A 17536-nucleotide genomic window follows, 5' to 3' on the forward strand; every position below is an offset into this window, starting at 1 on the left:
CTGGGTACGGGCAGCACACAATCGTATATATGGTATGTACGCTATTTAGATAGATGCATGCTGGTGAGAATATAATTTAGAGCAGGTCTGTTTACTTGACCACTTAACCTGTTGGTGTTCTTGCCACATGCTCTGATCTTGCACTTTAGCCTATGTCACTCTGGATGAGAGCATGCTAAATGCCTTATTGATTATAATTGAAATCATTGACCTTCGTCATTACTTTGCTTAGACGTTGGTCAATTAAATGAACAATATCGATCTGGATATTAAAGTCATGTGTCGGTAATAGAGTTATAATCAATGTCCCAAGACAGGTTCACAGAATGCAGATTTTACGGGGGCCAGTTTCGAATTGCAGCTGTCCGTAGGAGCCCTCTGAGAATGGTTTTGAAGGACTCAAGGGAGTCTGAAGGAGTCATGGGAAAAGCCTGGTCTTTCTTTCAAGGTCACGATCTAAACGAACAAAACAGCAGTACAAGATGTCCTGCAGTTCAAGTGAGACATGACAAAGACTAATTTGTTGGCAGAACCTTTTGAGAAGAGGTTGTGCGAGGTGAGAGCTTTTATATGAGATTGGGATGAGATAGATTAGGAATTAAATGTGATCTGTACAGTACTAGCCTCGCTAATGTAAATTGCCCCAGGCAGATTGAGTCTGGTGTCGCTCAATTGATGGCGTATTTCGCGGACCCGCGGTAGCGTAAGGGTTCGTCTGGAACCAGGCTATAACCAACCAGGGCCCAGTATGCAAATATAGGTGTACTGTCTGTGACGTACATTGCAAGAGATTAATTTTTCACAACAAAGATGGATGCAGCCATAATAAACGGGACATTTGTGCTCGTACTGGCTAGTACGTGTTTTTTTTATTTTAGGATTTTTAGGGTTAGGGTTACGTTGTGGCATCTCCCCCGGTCACCAGGCCCCCTGTATCCCCTTTGAGATGAACTAAACCCTGCAAAATGGTGACAGCCTGGGAGCCCAAGAGCGTCTCTTCCTGTTTTTGGTGGATGGAAATGACGCTCGTGCATACAGTAGCTTCAACTTGCAGCGTCGGCAAAGCGTTTCCGTTTTCTTTTTTACGACACGTCACGTCAACTTGCAGCTGCGAGCGATCGTCATTTCTATGCACCAGCTGTTTAAAAACCCGGAAGAGACGCCTGGACACCGTGTTTTGTGCACCAAAGGTGTGCTCACGCCCTCTGTCTGTCTGTCCGTCCGTCCGTCTGTCTGTGAACAGATAATGTCATTATCTCTGTTGTCATGTGATCAAGACTAGCTTCCAAAGTCTGCGCGTGCGCAGTAGTGGCCCATTTTGCACAAAACACAAATCATGAATGCAGCGGCTGCGTTCTGTTAAACTTTGCATGTATACATTCCAGGAAGAATTGCCACCCTAAATCTATCTGTACTCTACTACTATTATCTGACAGCGTATTTGTACAGACAGACAGTGTATTTTGTACTATCTGACTATGTGTTTAAACTTTGCAGTGTAGTACCATACAGTATGTGACGGGTGTTATCTGACAGTGTGTTGATTTGTTCTGACAGTATGTCTGTACTATGTGACAGTTTATTTGACCGTGTACATGTACTGATGGTGTATTCATTTGTACATCTTATATCTGTACTCTACTACTACTGACAGTGTATTTGTACAATATGACTGTGTGTTTGTACTGCCCAACAGTGTGTGCTGTGAATATAACTATATCTCTGCGTTTGTACGTGTGTACTATCTATCTGACATTGTATTTGACAGTACTAATACTATCTGACATGATCTGACTTGTCTGACTGTGTTTGTGTGTTACCTTATGTGTGATTTGTGCATTTATCCTAAACGTCCTCGCAGACTGGATGTGTTTTTCAGAAAAACAGTGGAAAAACGCAGCTAAAAACCCCCAAAACACAGCAGTGTGCACTGTGCAGACACCTTTAATATTCAGATTGTCTCGATTCTGTATAATTATCTCTCCGGTTTAGCAAATTGTTTGTGTGCTTTCCTGTAATGGCTTCTCTTCTCTTCTCTTTTTGTGGAGATTGCAGAGTAATGAGGGGTAGAAAATAGTGTCTCTGCATTTCAGAAGCGCGTGCTCTTTCTTCAGTCCAAGAAGCTAAAACCTGCTGATATGTATATTTAATTAGGTGTCAGTTCACTCCGTGAACATTCCTTCTGGGAGCTCATGACTTAAATGTCAAAAAAATAAAAAATAAATAAAAAGAACAGCCACAGCATGTACCGTAGAACTGGCTGACTAATTAAGCCGAGACAATAATAATATATCTGTTTAAAGTTTTCAAACAGAAACTTCATGTGGAATGGAGTCCCTATAGCTATTAACCCATCGTTTAGCTGCCTCTTTTACTGTACATATACATACAATATTTCTTCTCCATTGTTTAGCCCAGGTTCTCAAACATTCTCGCGGCCAGGGACCCCAGCATTGGTATGGCAGCGGACCCCGGCCACCGTCTGAAAAGATTTTTGTTGCAGAGAACCCAATTTATTTGTTCAAATGTTTCAATAATGATTCAAGATTTTCCTAAACATTTTGAAAATAGCAGATTATTAAGGTCACGATGGGTTGAGCTTGTAGATCAACTATTTTCGAATAGCCAAATAGGGTCAGGTTGTGATGATATAATAAATATATATGAATAAGTGGCCATGATGAAGGTTATAGCGACCGAAGGTCGCAGTTAACTGGAATCGTGCATTTTGCGTGTGTTGCTCTGGCACCATATATGGTGCCCATGTCTCGTGACATCATGTGACTTCATCGGGGATGGAGATGTGGAGACCCTGATGTCATAGTAAATGCGACCTGCTGTCGCAGTTAGACTAGGCGTCATCAATATTGGCCAGCAACTCTACATCTGACCTCAAACCTCAAACCCTTAGATCTCCATACTGTATGGATGTATGTCAGAACCTTTTCTGACATTCCATTATGTTGATCCTTCCCCATCCATCCTTCCTCTTCAATGTCTCCCTTTTCCTTTTGACTTATACCTGACCATTCAAATTTCAAACTCTAGACGGGCCTGCCCCAAAGTTATTAGTGTAGCCTGGCAGCCGGCAAAAACTAGAGTTCTCAACACGCCCGAAAATTAAGGCCCGGCCATATACTGTATGGAACTCATCTGTTCTGACATTCCATATATTGATCTGACCTCATCAAACCCTGTACACTCAAGACATGCTCCTTATATGGCCAGTACAGAATTAATTCCATGTTTTTTTTGTAACCCTTTTTTCTCCCCTGTGTCAATTATCTAATGTGATCCTGGGCTCTACACACCCTCCGCCAACCTGGGGAGAAAGTTGCTCCTTTACACCTGACAGGGGGGAGTTTCCCTGGTTGGACGTAGCGCATGGAAGGAACACGTTATTCCAACCAGTTCCTTTCGCCTCCATCAGGCGTCCCCGGCTGGCCAGGGGGAGGCAGTTTAGAGACCAGGATTACTGCATGTTTTTTGTGAGGGTACCTACCCTAGGGGACACGGGGAGAACATGCAAACTCCACACAGAAAGGCCCTTTCGCCAACCCGGCCTCGGGTGGACACTGAAGGAGGAAACACGCCGCCAGCACCCACAGCGTCCCGAGCGGGAATCGAACCCAGGACCTTCTAGCTGTGAGGCGACAGCACTATTAACTCCATGTTGATCTGACCCCCCAATGCCAATGCGCCAGCGCTCGCACAGCAGTCTGCCGTCTGCTGTGTGTGTGTGTGTGTGTGTGTGTGTGTGTGTGTGTGTGTGTGTGTGTGTGTGTGTGTGTGCGTGTGCATGTGTCTGCATGTGTATGTAAATGTGGGCAATGTGCATTACTTGGAAACTTTGGCACTATATAATAAATGGCAGGTAACATTAGAAATGCCTCATAAAATCTGCCTGAGTCTACACAGCAAAATCCTCAGTGTTCATTCATCCAATTGTCACTCTGAGAGTAGCCTGCTTACAAATGTGGGTTTGTCTGGTTTGTCTTGTCCCCTCACTTCACACTGGTTATTTTTATTAGTTACAGTATAGCATATTTGTTGTTCCTTTTCATAATGATTAGTAGAAGTTCATAATGAATGCATGTGTACCGTACGTGAATGCAATCAATATAGTGACCTCACAACATTTTGTTTTATTTTGTTTAGTTAGTTTTGCAAGTATTGTTTCAGTTAGTAACCCCCCTTTCAGTTGGAAACCATATGGGAGATGTGGTTAGACTCCCGTCTCACTCTATAATAAGTGAGCTTTTTGGAAGCAATTTGTGTGCCACTGCCAAGGCATTTCTTATTGAAAACAATAGACCTTTTTCAGCCAACCAGCATACAATAGTAGAGTAAACAGGTGTTACCAATGCTACAAATTAAGGTTCCAGGTGAAAGTGAGCCTGGCAGGCTTCTATTCTTGTGCATGTTGGATCACTGGACAGGCTCTGCACACTAAATTAATTTTAAATTGTATCTTTGGTAACACCTGTGTGTGTGTGTGTACTGTCTGTACGTGTACACTTTTAATTTTTCATTTTTCAAGCCAATATGGCTGTTGTGAAACACTGCACTGGCCAATTAATTGTCAATGGCTACAAAAATTACCTTTTAATAAATTGTTAGCATATGTTCCCCTGTAGGTAGATGATTAAACATATACGCCCTAAACCTTATGTGCAGCAGTAGAGTGGAAAATAGGCCTATAACATTATGAATCTGCCTTAACGTGCAGATTCCTCACCCCCGTCCCAGGCAATCTAATATTAAATAAACTAAGACATTTTCTGATAGCCCATAATGGAGCAAGAATGGCATATTTAATTGCGACGGGGTCATTGGCCCTAACCCAGCGGCCCATTATACTTATAACCCATATATTTGATGTGTGAAACTGCGTATGAAGCGCGTCATGAATTAAGAAACCACTGCTGTGCTGAATCCCTCCTCCTCCTCCAGTCTCAGCTACAAGAGAAGTTTCCCCCCACATTCTACTCTCTGCAGCTACTGTTGTTAGAGTCAGCTGTAGCAGAACGCACATTTACCCATGTGGGACAGAACTTAGAAGATACACCAAAGCTCGGATTGTTGTTACTACGGGACATATTTAAAGAGATTGATAATGGGCAAGCTCAAGTTGTGTATATGCACCGTCTGGGCTTCCAGAATATCGCCGTTATGTTTGAGCATTGGCTAAATTCTCTCTAAATCTGGCATCGGATGTGATGTGTTTCGTGCGTTTACGCGCAACAGTGAAGTATAGGGTTTTTTCTGCTTCTTCTTTTCTTTTTACCGGTGATTTCCCCTGCAAATGAGAAGAATCTGGACTGGTTCCCGAGAAGGCGAGGGTTGGACCCGGACCGGTCTCCTAGCCCTCCAGGAGTAGCCCGCGGTGGGGCATGATCTTAGAGTATATATACTCTATGGGCATGATTCCTCTGATTTTCCAGAAGTGGAGGAGTGCGCGGCGCGTGTGGATTATTCACCCGGAGATGCTGCTGTTGTCCGTGTTTTGTTTTGTTTCTCTGGCAAGAGCAGCACCGTCTCTCACGACGGAACAGCTGGACATGGGGGTGGTAAGTTTTGTCTTTTCCTACCACACACACACACACACACACACACACACACACACACACACACACACACACACGTGTGGCCAATTGGCCATTGGCATTGATTGAATTGAACCCCAAACAACCCCGCAGCAGCGCGGCGGTTTCGCTGAGCTACGTTTCTTTCTTTTTTTGGGTAGACGTTACAACAGATGAAAGAGCGTGTCAACTGTCAATAATAGGCTTCTACTCTAGAATCAGAATGTGAGGAATTGAATTAGCCAAAATGGAATAAATGCGCCGTGTTACTGTTTCTTATTGGCAGCGTATAGCCTACACTGCCCAGTCTGCCCTACAGAGTAGACCTACAGACACAGTCTACTGACATGTCACAATGTCACATGTAGAGCCCCTTAGGAGACGGACGGGACACAAAGCTACGCGATAGTAAACTACTGTCATGCAGAGGGCTTTCTCACCAGAGCGCAAATCATTCCTGGATAGAAATAGTAGTGTATAGCTGAGCATAAGTGCATAAATTATGATATCTGATGCCAAGTTCAAACAATGGCTATTTTGAGCTATAGCGTAGGCTATGTATGTAGTAAATGACTAAAACAGATCTAAGAATACCTGACAGTTGGTTGGTAGAACAGAAGGTATGTGGAACTTGAGCTTGTTAATGTGGAAGTCAATTTCCGAATGAATCCTAGGGGGGCTAGTGCTACCAATATCTAGGCATACCTACCGGTATAATATTGAAAATCCTGCCAAAATTGATAGAATCAAATCAATACGAGTGACATTCCTGTTCCAAACTTCCATGGACATTTTTATCCATATTGCGCACGGTAATAATGCAAGAAAGGGCTTTGAAACGACTCCATGGAAGATGTATTTGTTGTTGCTGCCCGGGGAAATGGAGAGTGATAAAGCAATACCTTTTTAAGAATTCCAATATGCAATTGACCAAAAATAAGTATATATATATATATATATATATATATATATATATATATATATATATATAGCCGGAGCAGCTTGCTACTATAAAAACCATGGCGAATGATGTTCATCCCAAATTGTGTCTGTAGCCTATTGTCCCTTGTAGCTTCTGTGACAATTAAGGATCATTTTGTAGGCCTATGTTCTTTAATCTATGCTTTATTACTATTTGCATTGCTCTTCTCTTTCCCATTTTAACACGGCATCCATTGTATTGCCAGGAGGAGGTTGTATTGTTAGACTGTCACTTGGCATTGGCAGGAAATTCGTAAATTTGTGCCATTACAATTTGCAACCAGTGCTATTATAGTCAGCTGGCCTTTGACCAAACTTAAGGTTTACAGGCAGAGGATCAAATGACCTTTCTACATTTTATCTGTAAATGTAGAAAGATACAGACCACACCAATGCACTGTTTAATAGTAGTCTAATGCATTACTGATAAATTGTGAAGTCTTCTGACACACACACACACACTAACACACACACACACACACACACACACACACACACACACACACACACACACACACACACACACACACACACACACACACACACACTAAGCCACCCACTTAACCACAAGTGCAGAGGCTTTCCATCAAATTACAGTCAGAGCATATGCAATTTCAGCATTTGAGGGGAACGGATCTTAAGAGTTACAATATAATCTGTGCTATGATTTCTGCTCATCAAGTCGTTTTACTCCTGGGGGCTTTTCTCTGTTTGTACAGAAATCCCAGGCTCCCTGGTGCACCGTTGATGTAACATCCAAATTAGTTTCCATTCATCCAGAAAAGGACACTTGGTTGTTTACCGACTTTATCACGCACACGCACACACCCGTGCACACACGCACTCATGCACGCACAGTCGCAAATGCACAGCAAGTGAGGAAAGAATATATTTCACCATCAAATAGCATTTGATTTAAATTAATAAAGGCACAGTGGTGTAGTTGCAGTGTCATCCCAGCTGGATGGGGGTATAAAAAAAACTACAGAGGCTGGGCAGCTGGTGGTATAATGATTGCTTTGTATTGTTTGTCTTTGTAAGGAGGCAGTAAGGTAGTTCAAACCAAAGAGGTCAGCTTTTTTCTTTTTTTAGGGGGGGGGGGGAAGCTTTTTCTGCATTTATTTGGTAGGGTACAGTAAGCTGACAGGAAATGGGGAGTGACATGCAGCAAAGGTCGAACCTATGGCACGCTGTCAGGATTAGCAGCCTAGGTACCTGGACTGGACCGCTAGGCCGGCCCGGGCCAGGTCAGTGGTCTTGTTATATCATGTCAATCGATAATCACTCGATTGGGCTCTGGCTTGCATCAATGAAAGTAACATAGCATCATTTAAGCTCCTAGCAGTATCATAAAGAATATTTGGGGGCCCCCTTACAATATCGATGCCAATAACCAATATACATTTCAGCAAGATCTGAAGGAGAAGCACATGTGGCATATTGACCTACTGTATCTATCAACTGACACTGGCTACGTTTACATGGACAGTTAAATCCCCTTTTCATTCAGAATAAAAGTTAAATCCTATTAAAAGTTCTCATGTAAACACCTACAAAAACTTAAATCTGAATGAAAATGGTCAATCTGATTTAAACTTAGATCTGATGTGACCGGTTTATTCCATTTTTAAATCCTATTGAAACAATGTGGACTCATGTAAACACTCATTCGGATTAAAGTTCATTCTGGTCTTTCTGTGCATGCTTGTTTCCATGTAATTGGTATGGCTATATTATGCTCTTGTTTTGCGATTAATTATATTAATAAATTATATTCGAAACCTCTCATAGGCTACAGGATAAATCAAATATAAAGTAATACGGCATAAAAGTGTTTTTCTATTATTATTATTTTGTTTTACTGAAATGTAGTGTAGTAAAAGTAAAAAAATTGGAAAGTAAAGTAGAAATACCTCAAAATTGTACTTTAGTACTAAAGTAAATTTAGTACTTTCCACCACTGGACGTAAACATATCCGCCCGCCCCCTATCCAATCAGAAGTCTTCCCAGCCCCAAACCTGATGTGGAATGAAATAATGGGATTTAAAAGTATTGTCCATGTAAACACTCATTCGGAATAACCTTTCCCATGTAAACACGCAGCAAAAAACATTACTTCTGAATTAATTCATTCTGAAGTTTTCATTCTGAATGAAAAAGCCCTCATGTAACCGCAGCCAATGTCACCAATGCTCCTACAAAGCACCAGGTGCGGTGTGTGTGTGTGTGTGTGTGTGTGCGTGCGTGTGTGCGTACGCACGCGCACACATACACGATAACCGTTACACAGTTCACGTTGTCTTAGTGTGAACTGTGTACCATTAAAATCCCCCCTGAGGTTTAGCGGTACACTAAACGCCACACCCTGACATCCTGTATCTGTCTTAAAGAACAGACTCTCATTTTGCTGCGTAATTTCTTTAATGAGACCACCATCTGGCCCCATCTGCAGAGGAGAAGAGAAGTGAATTTCACCCTTCTCACTTCCACCGTGCTTTTCTCGTATTCCTTCTCCCTCCCACTGATACTTAATACATTAACCCTGGTGTCTCTATTTTTGGGGCAGGTCATTATAGGCATTTTCCAAAATGTGTGATTGTGTGCTTCTATGGTCAACTATTAGTCTTACACAACAAAGTATAGTTTAAGTGGTTAAATTACTGATGGTCTCTCCACCACCACTAGGCCTACTCTCTCATCATTAGTGATTCTCTCTCTCTCTCTCTCTCTCTCTCTCTCTCTCTCTCTCTCTCTCTCTCTCTCTCTCTCGAGCTCGTTCCTTTTTCTCTCTCTTCCTCCCTCAAATTAGCAGTGTCACATTCACTCAGCTTAATCTCATGCACCCACCTGGCACTCTCCCTGAGATCCAGATAGTAAGCTTTCCTTCACCGGCCATTCCCGGATCTTCTAATTATGCCTACAGCCCCCTGCGAATGAGGGGGGAATCAAAGAGAAAGCTGGATTTATTGACAGCCAAGGGAAAATATAGAGTATGCTGTGCATCAGCCTGAACAAAAGACGGTAAGGGAAAGAAAGCCCACGCCGAACAGAAAAGAACGGCATATCTCCATCTATTCACTGGCGGACATATAGTAGAAGCAGTAGATGCAGTCGCATTGGGGCCTGCGGGGGGAGAGGGCCCGGCGGCCGCTCCTACCGTAGTAAACTGTAAACTCTCTATCCGCCCCGCCCGCGGCACGATAATTGTGCTGAAAACCTTGGCCCGTCCGCCCGCCCCGTGGGACAACCCGTGGCCCCGGCCTGTGCATCACTGCAGCCTCAACTTACTAGCTCCGTTTGTAATGACTATTGAGCTATATGTCGATATGTTTCTTTCGATATGCAACCTGTGAGCCTACTGTATGTATATTCATTGCCTCAGGTATGCTGCAGCTGAGTCACATTGAGGTTTTTAGTCCAAGTGGTACGGCCCCGGTCGGCGTTCACCGCGCGGGAGGTGGGCCTGGGCTGTCTATCTCGCATCAGGGCCCGTGGGACATTCCCGCCACCACTGCATCTAGTCAACTGACAAACATAATCAATAGTGTTTCTCCTGGGATCGAGAACAAATGAACCAAGGGGATAATTTGCATCTGCAGAGAGAGAGAGAGGAGAGGAATCATATTTCCCTTAATTGTCCTCATCAGCTCTGTGTGAGTGTGCATGGTGAATTATGCAAGATTGTAATATCCAGACATTGTAAAGTGCTGGATGATACCGTCTCCATGTCACTGTGCTCACACTCCCAGTGCTGGATGATACCGTCACTGTGCTCACACTCCCAGGCTAGTGCTGGATGATAGCGTCTCCATGTCACTGTGCTCACACTCCCAGGCTGTAAGCCTAGAATACTCCTGTCCTACTTCTATCAAGTGCTGTGACCTTCTGTCCCTCACCATTGCATTGTGGGGGCTCAGATTTAGGGCAAAGAGATTATTTCAGTAACGTGTCCAGTGGGACAGGACAGCAGCTTGTAAGAAATATAAAGATACTGAGAGAGACAATTAACTAATACTACTAATAATAATAATAATAAACAAGGTTACAAAGTGCTTTACAAATGACAGGAACAGTCAATAATCACGGATAATACTATGGAAACGCTATGGCAAAAAAGTAGGCCTTCAGAGGTGATTTAAATGATGCCACTGGTTTTGCTACCCTCAGATCCTCAGGTAGAGTGTGCAAAGCCTAGGTGCCTGAGGGCCACAGAAGCCCAATCACCTGATGTAATGAGGAAGGATTTAGGAGCAACCAATTGGACGCCATCTGAGGATCTGCTCTCAGGCTCATACGGGGCATACTGGGGCATACTGGCATATCTCAATCTGACAAGGATCCTAACCTTGCAACACTTTCAAAGTCATCAGTGGAATCTTAAATTCAATTCTGATACAACTCACAGGCGACCAGTGGAGAGAAGCAATCATATAGAAAGAGATGGCATTGGCAACCCGTCCAAGTGTCACCCTAGGCTTGCTAAGTGTAAAGTTTTGCAGAGAGTTAAAGTTTGAGGACATTGAGACCCTTCAGAAAATCTGCCAGAGGTAGGGAAACGATGTTTAATTCCCTTGGGAGTCAAAGTGTTAATTCTTTGATTTGAATATATAAAATACAATTGCATTTATAGGCCTACAGCACAATGTCCGTTTTTTTATGATTTTGCACCATCTCCCTAAGTCAGAGAAGTTCAAATACATTTACAACAATGGCATCCAGAGGCGGATTAACCCTTCGTGGTGCCCATGGTGCCACGATCCATTTTGTCAGCCGGGGGGGGGGGGGCGCTCTTGTGGCAATAGCTGAGTGAATCTTTTTTCACTTTCTCCATGCCATTTGGTGCCCCCCAACAAGGTTGGTGCCCTGTGCTACAGCACCTAAAGCCCTTCCGTTAAGCCGACCCTGATGGCATCTTATGTTTCGGCTTTCACTTTATCACTCTGCAAGACAGTCCATCACTATGACTTTCACGGTTGAACTGGCTGATGAAACTGAGATGCAGACTCTCCCAAATCCCCTGGATAATTTGATTCAGAACCCAATCCCTCACCCTAACACCAACCAAAGTAACAATGCCTGCCCTAGCCCATCACGGTGAAATGCCTAACCTTCAATAAAATTGAAGTGAAACTACCAGTATACCAGTAAGGGTTGTGCCGATGTATGAAAAGGGGGCAATGGGGGGGAGTTGCCAAATCTTTGGGAAGTCAACACACTGAAAAGTACCGTAGTGTTGTCATCACTAGGACAAATATGATGTTATAATTAGTATAATATACCGGTAGGCCAATTTGTCATAGTCCACATGTAGCATACTGTACATGAACCGGATTCTACAGCTGTGTGTGTGTGTGTGTGTGTGTGTGTGTGTGTGTGTGTGGACTGAAATTATGCAATAGTGGACCAGGCATCCACCTGGAAACGCAAAGCTCAGCGGCTTTACATTCACATACTGTACCAGTAATACACCAACATGAACTATTTGAAATGCTGTTTCAGCTGTTCTGTCTTTAGACATGTCAAATAATGAGCTTTGCGTGCTTTGAACTTGCACTTGCTCAAATAGCGGACCGGACATACTGTAGCGATCTTTATAAATGTCACGAATAAGACCAACACTATACTGCCCATGTCTGCCGAAAGAGTTCTAACAAGTAGATCAAACAGCACTGCCCTCTAGTCTGGCTGTAACATAATGAATCCTATAGCTCTGTGGAAGGTTGGTTCATATTTAGTTATTTGATCTAAAACTACAATATACCTGTAATGCGTTATTTATTTATTGTTAAATAGTTGCACTATGACAGAGGGTGTGTTATACATTAAATACATTTCAGCTTGACCTTAAATCTGGAGTCTTGGCTTGTGTTGGTAATAATAATAATGCATTTTATTTATAAAGCACTTTACATTCTTTCGAATCTCAGAGTGCTACGTGACTGCACATCTCAGTGGCTTGTGTTGGTGTACTGTTTCTCAAAGCAGACAACTGCTCCACAAGACCACAACCTCTGAATGCTACATAGAGCCTGTACCAAACCTCCTGCATGCAGATACAGTAACAGAAGCTGTCATTTGTTTGTCATTTCTGTTCACGAAAATATATTTTAAGAAATATTTTTGAAGCAAGCAAGCATAGGCTTGAACTAATTTGATTTACAACACATGCGTGACTGCAAAGGCTAAATGGAAGTGGGTGTGAGGGTGGGGGGTGTGAGCTTCCGCCTTACTCTGTATGATTTCCAGTGCTTCCGTTGCAGAGACTGTATGGTGCAAGCATTTGAACATTGTATGAGCCAACGGTCTCGCTCGACAGACTAGTATAGCTGTTGCATGTCTGCACCTGGAGGAGCATTGTAATTGGCTAGTAGTGCACACACAGAAATGTATTGTAAACCACACATCATACAGACATTAAGGCTAAAAGCATAACAAAAAGGTCTGTGGGACTTATTTCCATTGTGGTCCTATATGTATTCATTCATTCATTGCACGCACAACACACGCACGTCTCCATCTGCTGGATGGAGTCACAATGGTTGTCTGTTATTTGTCATTGGCTATACTATGAATCTGTGGGGTGCTTTTCATACAATAATGTTACCCTATACGTCTGAGTAAAAAAATGAAAACATTGAGCAGGGTGGCCTGGCCTGTGCTGGTTCAGTAAAATGATAGGAGGTTCAGTCTCCACAACAGCCACGTTGGCTGGCCGTCCATCCCAGTCAAAGTGACATTGAGAATAACGATGAACACCTGTGTGCACCAGCGGGATCGTCACCCCTCCGGTGAAGTGGTAACATATGTTTGGCTCAGAGACGCTAATTCCTAATTATACTTGCTATGATGGAGTGCATGAAGTGCACTACAAGCATTTGTCAAACAACGATGACAGGCAAAGATGGCAGAAGCTGTGTTGCAAAAGAGTACTGTGTCACACGCCTTTAAGCTTAAGCACTATTCACTCCCCAACATGCCAGCTTGGAGCGTTTCAAGTACAGAGTGGCCTAAATGCTGCCTTTGCAGTCAACTCACGAGACAGTGATTCGTTTCATGTATTGGAAAACCAAAAGCGCCAAGCGGATGTCTTTACAGTAGTTAATGGATCAAACTGTGTGGGCAACTGAACAGAATTAAGTTCTCTCCGCAAGACGAGTTACACGCGATCCTCCTCCATTCTCCATTGGCTCCTGCTGATGTCAATGCTTAACAGAGGTTTAGGAGCAAGCGGGGCCATTCCAAGACTCCCCTTATAGAAAACCCCAAATCAAGTCCATGTGGCGTCCCAGTCCTATTTTAACAGAGGGAGCCCCCCTCCCTCTCTCTGTCTCAGACCAGATCAAGGCCGTGGTCGTCTGTAGCTATCCAAAGGACCGAGCAGATCTAGTAATTACTGTGGGTTTTGGTGTTGGCTGGCGCGCATGTGGAGGCTTAAAATAACACAGAGGCCAGGCAGCTCTGCTGCTTTTAAAACACCATCAAGTAAACCCCAAAGCAACAACATAACTCCTATTAATTGTTTCCAGAAATTGTCAGATTCATAATGAAAGGCGTGCGTGTGTACGTACATGCAGGCTTGCTAAGTTACTTGTGTATGCATTTGCCAGAGTGGCCGCTAGTCAAAATGAAACAAGAAAAATTAATTTAATTGAAAGAAGATTCCCAACTGTAGTCCCTTGGGCTGAACAAGATTATTGTGTGTGGCTGATTGATGGCTCTGTTTCACTTTCTCTCTTCTCTCTAACTCGCTCTGAGACACACAGCAGGTGATCCTACAATTTGTCTCTTATGAGCATTAGTCAATTCTTAACAAGTTTGAGGAGAGAGGAGGGCAGAAAATAGTGGAGAAACCACTGATGAAGAAGTGTTTGATGTGCTGAGAGATCAACTTCCAACAGTCTATCTAACGATCTTGTGAAGTGCCCTCATTTCTCTGCAGGTCCAAGTGAAATGAGAGATAGAGAAGGAACGGGCGAGGGGGACATGGACAGTATAAAGTACAAAGATAAGAGAAACAGATTGAGAAGGAAGAAGACGGGGGCATTATGGGAGTCCCAGAACATATTTTGGTTTGGGTAATGTATTTAATATTATTTTATGATAGTCAGTTTGTGCCAGAGAATAATATCAAGTTGTCTTTTCCCTCTTATCAACAATTACCCCTTTAGATACTGTGGTCCCAAAATGAGACCCGGACCCTAATGGATGTGTGAAATCCGTTCTGATGGATTCCGTCTTTTCTTTTTTTCCCCCGCCATTTTATTTTAATGAGGGACGCAAACCCTAATTGGACTCGTCAAATTAATTCAGCGATTCATATCTCAAGAGAGTAGCAGACCCGGACTGCAAGATATATTACAGAACAGAGCCGACTGGCAGACTATTGGGCTATATGAATCTGACAAAGCTAATAATTACAATTGCTATGAAAATGCAGTTTTACCAGTAGATGCCAACGAATGGCTACTCCATTATGGAAGCTGGCAGCTACGTAGCAGACTAGCAGTCAATAAGAAATGAAATTGAATGTTTTTGAATGCTCACCGAAGAAGGAATCGCACAGCTTTTGATCTGCTCTCAACTCAGCTTGCAGCCTAATGTGTGCAGCTCAACTTGAAAACTTGAAACGGGGACATTGTGCACAATACTTACGTAATACACAGTACTTTTGCTTTTGGTACATTAACCCATTCTGACCTGAGATCAGATTCACACGAGGTTTCCACGGGACACACACTGGTCTGATTAACCCATTCTGACCTGAGATCAGATTCTAAAAATGTCAGTCGTTCTTCGAATTTTTCAAAAATAGCAGACCTACAAGCTCGTATCGCGCCACTCGGTGGCGCGATATGAGCTTGTAGATCTGCTATTTTTCAATAGGTAAAGCATAACATGATGCTAACACCAAAATGGGTGCCCGGTCAGAATGGGTTAAGTATATTTTGATTCCAATACGTTTTAGTACGTTTACTCAAAGTAAAATTTTACTTGCAATGAAGTAGTTCTACACTGCAGTATTGATACTTTTACTTAAGTAACAAATAATAAATATGAGTACTTTTTTCCACCACTGCCTGCGGTATGTTACCTCAGCCCTATATTCCCTCAACCCTAACCGTGACCCCATAAGCTGAGGGGACATGGGGCTGACCACCGACCCAGTAATGTAAGGTAATGAATTCCGAACCTATTTGCCCATAATAAAACACAGAATCGAACTCTGCAAGTCTTGGATATTTTCAGTTTGGGAGGACCTGTGCAGAGTGCAGAGCTCTAGTCCTTAGTCACACTACAAATAGAACACGAATACAGGAATAGTATCTAGATCTGATCAATCAAATGAGGGGGCGGACAGCACAGCGAGACACTGGTTGTAAATTTAGTAGCAATGTATGATGCAGCCTTTCAGCAGACTCATTGGGTCCGATGCCATACATACACTGTGCAGAATTTGGAATGTAAACAAAGCAATGTTTGATTAATGGAGAAAAAAAAGAGAAGAAAATGTGGATATTTGAAGTCTGCAATGCACTGCCTGCTGATCGGAACACACAATACATTCTATGCCTGGTTTGATCTCGGCGCAGACTCCTCATTCTGACAGTGTCGGTTGAGATGGATTTCCAATAAATGGAGGACTACATGGATATACTCTACATTTGTGCCGGTTCTGATGGAGCACGAGCGAAGCTACAGTGTGTAGGCAGTCATTCAGGTGGTACAAAGGAAAGGAACACGTTGTATTTCCGCACAAAAGGGACATTCAGTATTGATCTCTAGAGTTTAGACATAGTTGTGATAAGAGAACAATAATTCCTGCTAGCGTACTGACAAACGTCTGAAATATTGTTAAACCAACTCCTGTATTTTCTTCACCCTAAACCTTTCCGACTTGTATTGCCTGCCATTTTCCTTCCAAGGGTAGATCCGTACTTTATTGTGGAGCCAAACTGAAAATAACACAGTTCCACTGTAATCATTTGTACACATGATTAAACCCCGTCTGACCTTTCTGTCTCTCTCATTCGCTCTGTGGTTTTGTCTGGACCACATAGTCCCTGTGAAGATGCTTAGAAGTCTTCGAACTTGACATTTATTAACGGTTTGTAATTACGCTTCAGTTAGGAAACAAAAGATTAAGCATTGCTATCAATGATAAACAAAAATACTTTCAGTCAAGTCAGTGATTGGTTGCATTTTGCTGTGCTGCAATTTCCTGCAAAGTCAAATCTTTTTTGTTTTGTTTTAGTGCTGTTATTAACGGTGATGACCTGGTTGACCATCATGGACAAAGTGTATTGATCTAGTGAATAACGCATTGGGCCTTAGAAAAGAAGGGCTGTATAGGAGGGTGATGATGGCTGTCCTTGTAGATTCTTAAATCACTCTACACGCAACACCATCTTTACAGTCTTTTACATATACTGGAAGCTATTCTCATTTAAAAGTAGGTCTGGAGGATTATCACTTTGATAATATATATAAAGCATTCAGGAATTGGAATTTGGAACAAATGTGCATCGTTACATCACATTATATGGTTTTTCGATTAGTGCTTTTAAAACCAAATACTGTAGCTCCATGAACCTATTTATGGTTCTACTATACGCTACATTACTTTTATCTGACGTCTACAAGTTACAAAAACATATTCATTACATTCCTTTGTTACCAGAGTTGTAGGGGTTTCTCTAGTATATAGTGCTCTCTTCAATTTATAACCTGAATCCCCTGTTATGAATCAGGTAGATAAAGATTTCCTGCCTCTGTTGCAGATGCTGAAGTCCATAGATATTGTACTGAAGGTCGTGTTATTATCATTTAACCCGAATCAATTCTATTTTACGCTGCAGTGCCAGCAGTTTGCAAAGGGCCATAACCATATTTTACACTTTGTAATGACACAGCTTTAATAAAAGGATCACCTTGGAATTAAATGGTTCTGTTTCAATAAGTGCCAATATGT

General features: G+C 42.6%; 1 protein-coding gene across 1 annotated transcript in view; it reads left to right on the forward strand.

Annotated features, from left to right (window-relative positions):
- The first annotated feature begins 5008 nt into the window (after positions 1-5008).
- Positions 5009-17536, forward strand: part of LOC308310227 (matrix metalloproteinase-17-like) — a 113612-nt gene continuing 101084 nt past the window's right edge. The window contains exons 1-2 of the mRNA XM_080756445.1: positions 5009-5389; positions 5420-5570. Coding sequence (XP_080612571.1) covers positions 5424-5570 — 147 coding nt within the window. The 5' untranslated portion in view covers positions 5009-5389; positions 5420-5423. The remainder of the gene's footprint in view (positions 5390-5419; positions 5571-17536) is intronic.

Source organism: Protomyctophum bolini (genome assembly GCF_963924005.1).
Source record: "Protomyctophum bolini genome assembly, chromosome: 22".
NCBI classification, from domain to species: domain Eukaryota; kingdom Metazoa; phylum Chordata; class Actinopteri; order Myctophiformes; family Myctophidae; genus Protomyctophum; species Protomyctophum bolini.